Source organism: Formica exsecta, unplaced genomic scaffold (assembly GCF_003651465.1).
Source record: "Formica exsecta isolate Colony F162 unplaced genomic scaffold, ASM365146v1 scaffold247, whole genome shotgun sequence".
NCBI lineage: Eukaryota > Metazoa > Arthropoda > Insecta > Hymenoptera > Formicidae > Formica > Formica exsecta.
In genome coordinates, this window is record NW_021849743.1 from 20442 (window position 1) to 32277 (window position 11836).

General features: G+C 32.3%; 2 protein-coding genes and 1 long non-coding RNA gene across 9 annotated transcripts in view; 2 read left to right on the forward strand and 1 right to left on the reverse strand.

Moving 5' to 3' along the window:
* The first annotated feature begins 1048 nt into the window (after positions 1–1048).
* On the forward strand, positions 1049–8144 carry LOC115236437 (angiotensin-converting enzyme 2-like). 4 transcript variants are annotated; one of them, XM_029808899.1, is made up of 14 exons: positions 1049–1375; positions 2842–2889; positions 3056–3265; positions 3362–3526; positions 3607–3688; positions 3853–3993; positions 4100–4282; positions 4627–4721; positions 4815–4966; positions 5583–5710; positions 5808–6054; positions 6137–6226; positions 6341–6448; positions 6561–8144. In XM_029808899.1, exons 3-14 carry the CDS (start codon positions 3065–3067, stop codon positions 7156–7158), a joined length of 2190 nt encoding a protein of 729 aa, XP_029664759.1. In that variant the 5' UTR covers positions 1049–1375; positions 2842–2889; positions 3056–3064; the 3' UTR covers positions 7159–8144. The 4 variants fall into 4 exon arrangements, with proteins under 4 accessions (XP_029664759.1, XP_029664758.1, XP_029664756.1 ...); XM_029808896.1 differs by lacking the exon at positions 1049–1375 and adding an exon at positions 2570–2789; XM_029808898.1 differs by lacking the exon at positions 2842–2889.
* A 55-nt stretch (positions 8145–8199) lies between these two features.
* On the reverse strand, positions 8200–10495 carry LOC115236439. The gene is made up of 2 exons (XR_003884190.1): positions 10272–10495; positions 8200–9371 (listed from the first exon to the last, which is right to left on the reverse strand). It is a non-coding gene; the product is annotated as an uncharacterized LOC115236439 (long non-coding RNA).
* The window catches only part of LOC115236435, a 12561-nt gene continuing 9596 nt past the window's right edge, over positions 8872–11836 (forward strand). For 2 of the 4 annotated variants that reach the window (XM_029808891.1, XM_029808889.1), the window contains exon 1: positions 10517–11614. In XM_029808891.1, the coding sequence (XP_029664751.1) occupies positions 11413–11614 (202 nt within the window). In that variant the 5' untranslated portion in view covers positions 10517–11412. Of the gene's footprint in view, positions 9085–9533; positions 9587–10515; positions 11615–11836 lie in introns of those variants that run through there. The other 2 variants (XM_029808892.1, XM_029808890.1) reach the window with 2 other exon arrangements.

Sequence of the window (11836 nt, forward strand, 5' to 3'; positions counted from 1 at the left end):
TAACGCGACGTATGTCGCGACGCGTGACGCGCTCAGTGGAAACTCCCCCTAACAGCAGAATCGCAATATGCTCCTTCCTTATTCTTTTAAAATAAATTTTCACGAGCCGCTGAAATCGATTGTTTGAGCGACAAAAAGAATCACGTGATCGAAATGGACGAATGAGTGACGACAGTCTGGCCGCTGATTCGTCCATTTCGATCACGTGATCCTTTTTGTCGCTCAAACGATCGATTTGAGCGGCTCGTGAAAATGTACCTTTAGCGTTTTCAGATGAACGGGTTAACCCAACCCGGTTCAATTAATCACTATATTTTACTATAAATTCAAGCCTTTTAGGGCCAATTTCACAAAGTCGGCAGAGACGATGCAATCACATCATTAATCGCTCTGAGAGCAATTAAACCTGCTACATTCGAAAACGCTAATACTTTAATACGTATTAAGTACTACACTGGCCAGTCATAGCCATTCCTCTAAAGAATTAAATGGTTTTGATTAGTCGGTATAGTATTTAATACGTATTAAAGTATATCGGTGTAAACTAGGCCATTGATGGGTCCTAGGCACTCGCCGCGGCCATATTGGAATCGTAACGTTAAGGCGAGAATGACACGCTGAAAATTCTTGCGTGCCATTTTTAAATAAAAAGATATTTTGATGAAACAACACTACAGATCACTTTAGCACACTTGTAAAATTATCCGAAAACTATGCTTTTTCCTTGACAGTTAATAAACAGCCGTAAAATGAGTGTGATACGAAACATATATATATGCTTTTAGCATAGTTTTCGGACAATTTTACAAGTGTAGTAAAGCGATCTGTATAGTGTTGTTTCATCAAAATATCTTTTTATTTAAAAATGACACGCAAGAATTCTCAAGAATTCTGTGGATGGCCATTCTCAGTTTCCTCTCTGATGCAGATGGCAAGTGACGACAGAATGGGCGTAATAGATATAGTAGATACGCATCGTCATGCACTGACGTTGGAAATAGTGGCGTGATGCGATGGAATTTCGATCAATTACAACTTGACTGCCAAGTCTTGGGATGATTAGTCAGTCATATAGCATACGTGTACTGCGCGACATCAAAGTCCGGAGTCCTGGCATCTTGATAACACGTTACACATTGCCAATCTATTAAGCATGCGAGTCCGATCAGTGGACCCTTCTTAAACTGTAATTATTCGATGAACTTTGGTCTTTGTGAGATAATCTAACGTGTCAGACAATCAGTTCAATCTCATCTACGGTCGATACTTCCTTATTGAATTTATTCTCATTCACATTTTGCCACACACTGTTTTCCATTCGTTCATATAGTGTGCGAACGAGAATCGAGCGTAACAACGCTCGATTTTATTGAAGGTAAATACACAATCAATATATTTTACTTGCATTTTTTTTACACTTTTTGTCTTTTACTTTTTCTTGCTATATATATATATATATATATATATAGCAAGAAAAAGTAAATATATATATATATATATATATATATTTATTTTTTCGAAAATTAAATTGTTAATAACAATAATCGGTAACAATAATTGGCGGTAATTGCGAATTGTATTCGCGTTTCTTATAAATATTGTTAATCATTACATCATTTAATCGGTTTAATCGATATCAGCTTTTACTTATTGTTCACATCTTGTTTACAAACATCACTCTTTGTACTTATTTTTAAACATAATCCTTAAAAAAATATCGAAGTATTCTTGACAGAAATTGATTTCGGAAAGTAATCAAATAATAGTTATTGCAGAGACGTTATTTTTGTGCATTTGATTGACTGAGTAAAAAGTATATATGGAAATTTTTTATCTTGTCAACATAACAGGAAGACGTTCATTAAGTCGCGATCCAAACAAAAATAAAAAACGAACAGTTTCCAAGTGCGCGTGAAAATCGGTGTAAAATCGCTTTATTTCATCTCTACGGTATAAATTATTCTTTGTCCAAATACATGTACAAAAAACGCAAAACTTCGATATCCAAAGTTGACTTAAACTCATCCAAAACATCTATTTTGCAACAAGATAGTTGCACCAATCAGACACATCACGTTTCCAGACTTTCTCTTGAGGGTCCAATGAGCGTCCAAAACGAACGCAGCCTTGGGTGTTTTCCAGCAAGACACACAGAGAGACACAAATCATGCTATTGGCTATCGAATAGAAAAATTTTCGGGACTTTAAAAATTTTTTATTCGATAGACAATTGCATGATATTGTGTTTCTCTGGGCGCGTTCCACTGTACGCTCATTCCATTCTTCAGAGGAATAGCTGTGATTGGCCAGTTTTACAACTACGGACGTTATTAAACCCGATTAGGGGTGCCGTGTAACAAAGCTCTTTGTTTAACTTTCTGTGAATAACAAAGATGAAATGATACCGTGATCGTTGCGGGCATAGACATAGTATATCTAGACCGAGTGTTGAGGAGTGGGGGCCGATGCCCACGTAGAAAAGGACAGGCCATTTAAATGGAACGCGCCCTCTGTATGTGTCCTTGCTGGAAAACATACCTTGATCACAAAAATTTACCTGACATATCGGTGGTCGGTGGTAATGCAAAGAACGATCTGTCCTACGTCCTTGCGGAATCTGATAGCAAATTGGCAGAAACGTAACCTAACATAACCTGATGTCGCGTATGTTACTATTATATTTAAATGTGATCAGAAATTGCAAATTCTGCGCTGTTTTTACTGCCGGTTATCTTCTATCAGATTGCGCGCACGCAAATCTTGCTCGGTGTTTCTGCCAACAAACAACGGTAATAATTCCTCTATCAAATTTATAATCTTTTTGCTGACAACAATTTGTAGCAGGCACTTGACAAGATTTGCTCTCAGCTTGGAAGAGTCTCTATCTGGGTATATATAAAATTATATTAATAAATATAAAATTTATTACATCGAATATCGTTAATTTTATAAAGTAATGAGTTAAGATACTCTTGCTCTTGATAAAATATTCTTGCTCTTTCTTCGTGATTATTCAAAGGTTTGAGTATTAAAAACGCAAGCATTTAATTCGCAGATTAAAGGGATGCTATCAAAATGGAACTGGATCATTTTTAATCTTATTGTCTGTGTAACCACTGTTCCGCTGAATGGCAGTCTCTCGGAAGATGAAATCAAAGCTTTTTTACAATTGATTGAATTGGATTACGAAGATGCGTGTTATAATACTGCCAATGTTCAGTGGTCATTTATTATCTCACCTTCCAATAAAACATTATCAATATGGGTAAATATATTATCAAATTTGCACTTGTTTAATTATGTGTGTTGTACATAGGACTCTTACTTTTTTATAGATTAGATTTGTTGTGCTATTTTTTAGGAAGTACAACAATACAGTTATGCAGAATCTATCAAAACGTGGAAAAATGAGGTAATTAATAAAACAGAGAACACGAAAGAAGAGCTCAATCCATCCCTTCGATACAAATATGACGTAATTAAAAAACCAGGTGATGCACTGCTAAAAGGCAAAGATTGGGAGAAAGTAAGAGACTTTTAGCTTTTATAGCTTTTAATTTTAGTATATATAGTAGAAACCTTAAAATATATTAAACTATCTTACAGCTTATACATTTTGCTGGCACTACGGAGCTGCAACAATCAATCATCGGTTATACGAATAAATCGCACAATTATTCACGAGAAGGTATATATTATAGTATAATTTTATTAACCACTTATATATAAAATGTAAGAATAATTTTATTAATAATTGCTGTTATATATATCGCATAATAAAGATTCTATTTTAGTTTGCAAACTGTACAATACTATTATTAATATAATATTTATAACTGTGTGTGAATTTAGATGTGGAATATTTTCTCTCTCATAGCGGAAGGCTCAAAGATAAACAAACTGCCTGGAATAATTGGTATCACCAATTGATACCATTGGTTACAAATTATTCAAACAATTTAATACTGGTTTCTAAAGCTGCGAAAGAAAACGGTTAGCATTAATTAGAATATATTGCATGAATAAATTATATGTAAAATGCAAACTATAATACATATTAAATTTTGAATATACATAGCATTTAAATGTTTGATTATAGATGCCAAAAATGTTAAAGAATACTGGGAGATGTTGTCAGGATACTCTGATGGGTATGATAAAGTAAATAATGAATGGAGTCGGATTAATAATCTTTATAAGAAGATTCTAAAATTTATCAGTACAAACTTAGCTCAAAAGCATGAGTTTGTTGTAAATGATACACTTCCTGCTTATTTACTTGGTAAGATAATAATTATTTATGATAATGAATTGGATTTGCCATTTGTGTTTACATGTAACATTATTGCAAGTAACTTGTAGTTTGGATTTTTGAAAGAAAAAAGTTGTGTGTATATAACATTGGAAGATTCATCAAAGAATAAATTAATATCCAATCTACCATCAATTTTTGAAGCTCGTATATTCTTGCTAAATTTTTTTTATTTTATAATATAAAATATTTTATAAAAAAAAGACTGTGCAGATGCAAAATGTTAAAAATATTTGATAAAAATGTGATGAACAAACAATTATTGATAAATTTTGGAATTTTGAATCTTAAATTTGTGTGTTTTTACCTGAAAGGTGGTTTACAAAGATGTGACTGGACAGATATATCATCAGATGTGTTACCCTATTCAGAGTTAATCTATGGTATTAAAAAAAATCTTTGGAAAAAGGTAGAGATATTATTGTTTCGTACAATATTAAACTTACAAATTATAATTATTTTATTGCAATATATAAAGCTTTTTGTTAAATTGAAATTATAGAAATATCTTGGAAAATCTCTGTATAAGACTGCATCTAAATTGGGTTCCATACTATTGAAACAAGTTCCACAAGCAGAATTTTGGGATAAGAGCGAATTTAACCAAAGTTGTCCTTCCAGATTATTAAATTTTTGTCAAGATGGTACAATGAGGTATATACATGTACATATATATATACACACACACACACAAAGAAATAACGCGCTACTTGTAACGCTGTTACAGTTATTTTTATTGATAACTGTTATACTAACACATACGCTTACAGCATTATAGATTTTGTTTGTAACGAAAAACGTAATTTTGATACATTTTTTCGGTAATGTATTCAAGAGTTATTTTTATCGTTCTATTTCGGGTTTGTGCAATATGATTTCCACCCAAAAAGAAAGCACATCAAAAGCATCCAATTATTTAAAAAATTAATAATCTCGATCAAATTTAACGACTTATTTTAAATCAGATTATATAATTCTTTTACATAATAAAAATAAATTTGACTTGTAAATTAGCATATTATGTCAGGATTTTGAAATTGCATAAAGTTAAAGAAGCAAAAAAAAAGCGGTTTTATTCATATTTATAAATCTTATATTAATAAAAAAAAATTAAGAAAATTTATTGATAAGAAAAAGATATATTTTGAATCTTATGTTATAATAACTACTTTTTTTTGTAGGCTCCATGTACGTTTGTAGCAAAAACTTAGATACAAGTATTATTACTTTCTGTGTAGTTTAACAATACCAAATTCAAATATTATTTTAGAGTGTCCACTTGTTCTAAAGCCACCATGAGCAATTTCTTGAGAGCTCACGAAGACATGGGAAAAATTCTATTTAATCAAATGACTGTAGAAAGCACTCCTATTCTCAATACAATTAACAGATATTCGGGTAAGGAAATATTTGGGCTTAAACACATATACATGTCAATATAAAATTGTTTGGAGAATGTTAAAATAGTAAATATTAAGAATACTTGGTCTTACAGGATTAGAAGAGGGCATATCAACATTATTTGGAATATTATCATTGAGTCCTGCATGGTTGAATCATACTCATTTGATGAACAGTACTAATGATAACGAGCAACAGATGATTGTATCTTTAATAATAACTGCTCTTAATGTACTTCCACGATTAGCATATTATTACTCTGCTGATCTATGGAGATTAAATGCGATTCAAGAGAAAATTACTGATCCTACGGACTTGGTATCATCCTGGTGGAAACATAGGTATAATATTTAATACAATACAGAATCTTCTGTAGAGTTTACTTTTATAACTATAATATATGAATATAATTGTGTGTACTAGGCAAGAATATGAAGGTGTCTCTTCTATGAATACAGATAATCCTACTTTCTTAGATGACAGTCATATTATTATGAATAAACCGTACCTTCCGTAAGTATATCATATGCGTATTGTGAGTGTGCATGTTTTTGTTTGTTTTGTGTGTGTGCATGTGTGTAATGCAGAGAAATATAACTTTATACTTATACTAAAAATGTATTACAGCAAGATTCTTGGCATAATGATATCTTTCCTGTTATATGAATATACTCTAGACTCGACTGAAGTCAGATACAATGGCATTGATGGAAAATTGATGAATGGCAATATAATGTAAGTTAATACAATATGAGAACGACGCGATATACAGATATTGAATACATTTTCAATAGCTATGTTTAATACATGAGAAAATTTTAATTGATATTTTTATGTCTGTGTGTAGAAAAATGATTCAACAGAGTGGAGCCTTTCATTGGCAAGATATTCTGGACAAATTCGTAGATATAGATGATGTGTCCGCAGATGCTCTCATTTCTTACTTTACACCGCTGGAAGAATTTATAGAAGAAAACGAAAAAAAATTCAAGTACAAATCTGGAGCAACAGCAGATAAAGAACTTGAAGAATTGGAAAAACATATTTTGCAAGAGATCAATACTCCTACTGTGACATCACAACTAACCACTACTATAAGCAGTATAACAACAAAAGATATGTCATCACCGCATAAGATACCAAGTAATGCGAAAAACATGCAAACGAAAGTAGAAAAATCTTTAGAGTCTAAATCTTCTGTGTATACTCAAGAAGATAAACTAAAAAATTCTGGCTCGAACTTACCAAACAGAACTCCTTTAAATAAATCATCATTAACGCTTGATACTTTCAACGATACACAATATAGCACACATACAATTAACACTAGCAAAGCAGTATGGGCTGTAAGCGTAGTTCTTGTAGCGTTAGTAATCATTTGTATTATTGCAATTTTCGGAAGACGAAGATGTCGTAAAACGCCAAAAAATAGACGGTACGTTTAGCATTATACATTTTTGTTATTAAATATATTTATTTCTCGCATTTAGTCGTTAAGAAAATTTGATCATGTAATTTATTATCACAAACAGCATCTCTTATTCAGGGAGCTATTCTGTAATTAATATTGGGACATTAGATATCATGCATTCCTTATATGCTACATATATTTTGTTTTTCGAACATCATTAATAATTACCGTGTTTTTGATTACATTTTTATCTGTATCCTCAAGTCTTATCCAAGCTGAACTTTCAGCTACTTCCATTATATGTTTGATGTTACATAAGTCGTACTTTTAGGTACATTGCTATTAATTTATCATGTATTCCAAAACTCTATGTAATTACAATTGGTAAAAATTGCACATCATTCAACTAGAAACTAATTAATTATATTTTTTTTCTACATATAATAATTTTAAATGATTATTGTAATATTCATAATGATAAATTTGTACCTTATTAATTGGTTTATCATGTTCCCATATTATATTATGTTTATAGAATAATTAATAAAGTTGTGTATAAGTATTGTGCATAATTGATAAATGAAAAGAGATGTTTAAAAAAGAAAAGTAGTTTAAGAAAAATAAAAATTATATATAATAATAAGAGAATTATTATATATAACGTTAAGTATAGTTCAACATAAGTACTTAGTATAAGTAGACTATTTTTCTACAAATATTTAGTATTATCTCTGAATGTTGCGCTTGTGCATTGTTTATGTATCATTGTGAGAAATTTATATTTTTCTTAAAGACATATACCTTTTCAAGCACAGAACGATAAGATGTTCTATAAATAAAAAATGATACAATAATCAATGCGATTGTGCCAAAGAAATCATGCAGTTTAACTTATAATATTTTTGAAAACACACGCACACACATCTTATATCGAATACAGAATTAAAGTTATAAACCAGTCGCAAAAGCGTGTGAATCGTGCTGTATTTATTAATTAAATAAACATTTTGCAAAATAAAATAAAATTTTATCTATTTATAGTTGTATTAAATAAATCATATCATGTTTTCAATCATTCAATGTTTAAAATATAATTTTTATAAATATTTTTATAAGTAGAGCAAATGACAATTCTAAGTAACTCCAATATTGTTCTAATTTTGGAAAATAGCAAACGAGTGTTATTTGGTCAAACTAAGCCATCAATATCATCTACTATTATTACGAAATTGAATATTTCAATTTATGTGAGAGAGCTTTTATTAATAAAATATTTTTCGTTTAAATACAATTTTTTTGAAGTATACTTTTTTTTATCCATCCAATATAATTTAATAGACCGATAATAAATTATTAGCGTATTTTTTGATAACAATGTCGGAATGAAAGATCTCGATAAAGTGTTATATATAGTCGTACAGAGTCGTTTTGTGGTAGATATTATACTTCCACACAATGTTTCATGAAATATTTGATACTTGATACTTTTCTTTGATCGTAGTGTAACATCCGAAAAAAATAATTCAACATTCTCGTTACATCAGTATTATCGGACATAAGAAAGCATTAAATGTCGGAAGTAAATCCAATTTTTTAATTCTCGATCGACAATCGTTTTCGCGTTCTTAGAAGGAACTTTGGGTGAAAAGAGAGAACATCCCCTTTTCTCGTTAACAACTCGTGGTGCGGTCTGTTCTCGAAGGACATGCGCGCTCGCAGTTGCACGAGGGCTGTTGCGATTAGGGAGGGGTTTTGCTCGATTCCAGTGATTCAGAATATACATTTCCAAAAGTGTTTCGTCGCATAATATTCCATAATCGCGATCGGCCAATAACGCGGGAATACGTTGTTATTCATTGAATCGCGCCGTTAAAAACAGATCGCAATGTCCTAAGTCTACTATTTTTTACGCGGGCGTACGAGTGTCAGTATGCCTATCAGCTGGCCCTTCGTCATGAACGTGAGTATGTTAGTGGCTTCTAATATTGACTGGTCACAATGCGACGCAAGCTATCTGGCTGTTTTGTGTTCTTTCTCGTCTCTTGTGTGCGAGATTGCGATTTTCGCTAGATATGTATTTTCGCATGAAAAATAATATCATCCTCTCTTTGTCATCGAGATCATTAACAATAAGATGTACAAGTGATATATCATTGACCTCGAAAGTCCCATAAAATCGATGAAAAAATACTCTAGACGAGTCGTTCGTTCCAATAGTTCGTTGTACTTCTGAGAAACTGCGACTTACTGCAGTAAAGAAATGCAATGAAATATTTCGTGATATATTATGTACAAGTATATGGAAATAAATGTAGCAATTCAATTACATGATAAATTACTCGATTTCACAATTTGCGTTCGCTCGTGACTAAAATAATATATATATATGATATGATATTATATTTTTAGGTGTTTTAGATATTGCCACGGATATCGCGTTTGTGGTAACGGAAATAAAATCGGTAAGTGAAAAATTTTATTTATTGGCAATAGACAATAATATTCTTGCACAACTGGAAAAAAACATGTATGTCATATGTGTATGTGTATGTGTAGGGCATTTCGACCATAAACGTATAGAAAGTATAGAATGCGCATATATCTTGTTATCTATTAACAATTCGTACGCCAAAATTAGAAAAAGAACGTCTTGAAAGTATATATATACCAGTATATGTATGTTTATTTCATCATTTCAACTAGAGAGAAATTGTTCCAAATTGGTAACCATAATTGCGATACCAATGGTAACGGCGTAGTTTTATGTTTGAGAGAGAAAAACCAGACTTTTGAGACATTGCGTTTTTTTTTTCTAATTTTTGCGCAACATTTGTTTGATACGCGCACTCTATATTTCCTTGTCTATGGTTTCGATCACCCCATTGTATGGCATGACATCGAAAAAGTTCGTACTCATTAATGTGCAATAATATAATACAAGCTGTCGAATAAATGCTCGCTATAAATTTGATAAAGATATTATAATTGTACGATGTAAGATTCTTTCCCGTGTGCCTTTTGTACAAAAAATGACCTCACCAGAGAATGTTACGTTGATCTTACTCCACCAAAATAAAAGGTTTTAAAATCCGTGTTCTAAGTTCTCGATTTTATGTGCACTCTTAGTGAATAGATTGATGTATTGACCTGCATTTTTTGACACAGAGCAGATGATAGCATCATCAAAGCGTCGTAATCCGCTACGAGACGCGGGTTATTGCGAACTTGATTCACGCGACATTACGCGTGCATGAAGCCGATCCCTCTCGTCCTCGCCCTCGCCCACGCCTTCGAGCAGGACTGTTCTCTCCTCTTCTGTATTATGACGTTCTCTTCGGCATTCTCTTTCTACCTCTTTCTCTCTCGTTTCTTTGCTCTGTACGAGACGGTACGAACATTTATTAATAGAGATCAGACTTCGCGTCGTGTGGTGCCGTGTGCAAACATCCTCCAGCGAGATGCGGATCGTGTAAGAAAGCAGTTTGACTCAGAATCCTCGTCGCGGAAAAATAATTCTGCCCGATTGTATGGGATTCTTATTAAAAGAAATGACTCTCGATCGTGTTCGATGAAAAATCGGCGGCTATTGGATTGCGTCGATATAATCGGTGAAAAATTACCGATTGCTCTCGATCTCTGTGTCGTTTTATATTGTCGCGAGGAGTATCTAATGATCCAAATTTTTCGTGCTAGTGTTTGATCGATCGGATAAATAATTCTGAAAACTAGATTGTTTTATAGATAATTGTGCAACTCTGAATGTGCGCGCGCGTATGTGTGAGTAACGTTTTACGACGATTGGTACGGGTGTGTGTTTTTATATCGTGCGGTTTTACACGATAATCTTGTCTTTCGATTAGTATGACTACTATTTGATCTTAAGCTGAAGAAAAGCCTTTGTTTCTCGAATAAAATATAAAATGTTTAAAAAATATTTAAAGCTCTTCTAAGATATGTCGCGAAAGGAGTATAAGCAATAAAAAAATAATAAAATCTAGAATTATATAAATAAGAAAAAGGCGTACTTTGCGTCATAGCACGTCGCAGCATGCTAAAAAAGTGTACAGGTTAATATACATATGATGCATCATCGTGTTCAAAAATTGCGATAACGAATCATATCGCATCGTTATCGATGTTACGTCACAGACTCTATCGTGATATATTGTATATATAACTACATTCGGACAATTGGCGGTTCGTTATACACAATACACACGGACGGAAATGCTATTATAATATAACGGCCATCGGCTGTGCGAACTCTGACATATCTTGTCAACGAATAATGTTAGTGCTGTTGTTGTGCATCATCATGAAGATAGCAGAGTTTTCCGTGGGCCGAATGTGCTCGCCGCCGCTGACGTGGCCATTGCCGCCCACTTGCAATAGGCGGTGTAAATGTAAACGATGCAAGCGGTACAACAGCCCTTTACCTAAGCATAAGCAGTGTTGGCAATCCTGTGAAGATAAATATATTTCGCGAAAACGTAAGAGTATACCATTGCGCCCTCGAGTGTCGATTTATCGCTCGCGAATATGCTATAATTATATAATTAAATTTGTTCAGTTTAGGAAGCATAAATGTTTTATTATATATGTGTATATATATATATATATATATATATATATATATATATATATATATATATATATATATATGTATGTGTGTGTGTAAATGTAGAATCTAAATAGAATACAGATATTTTTAA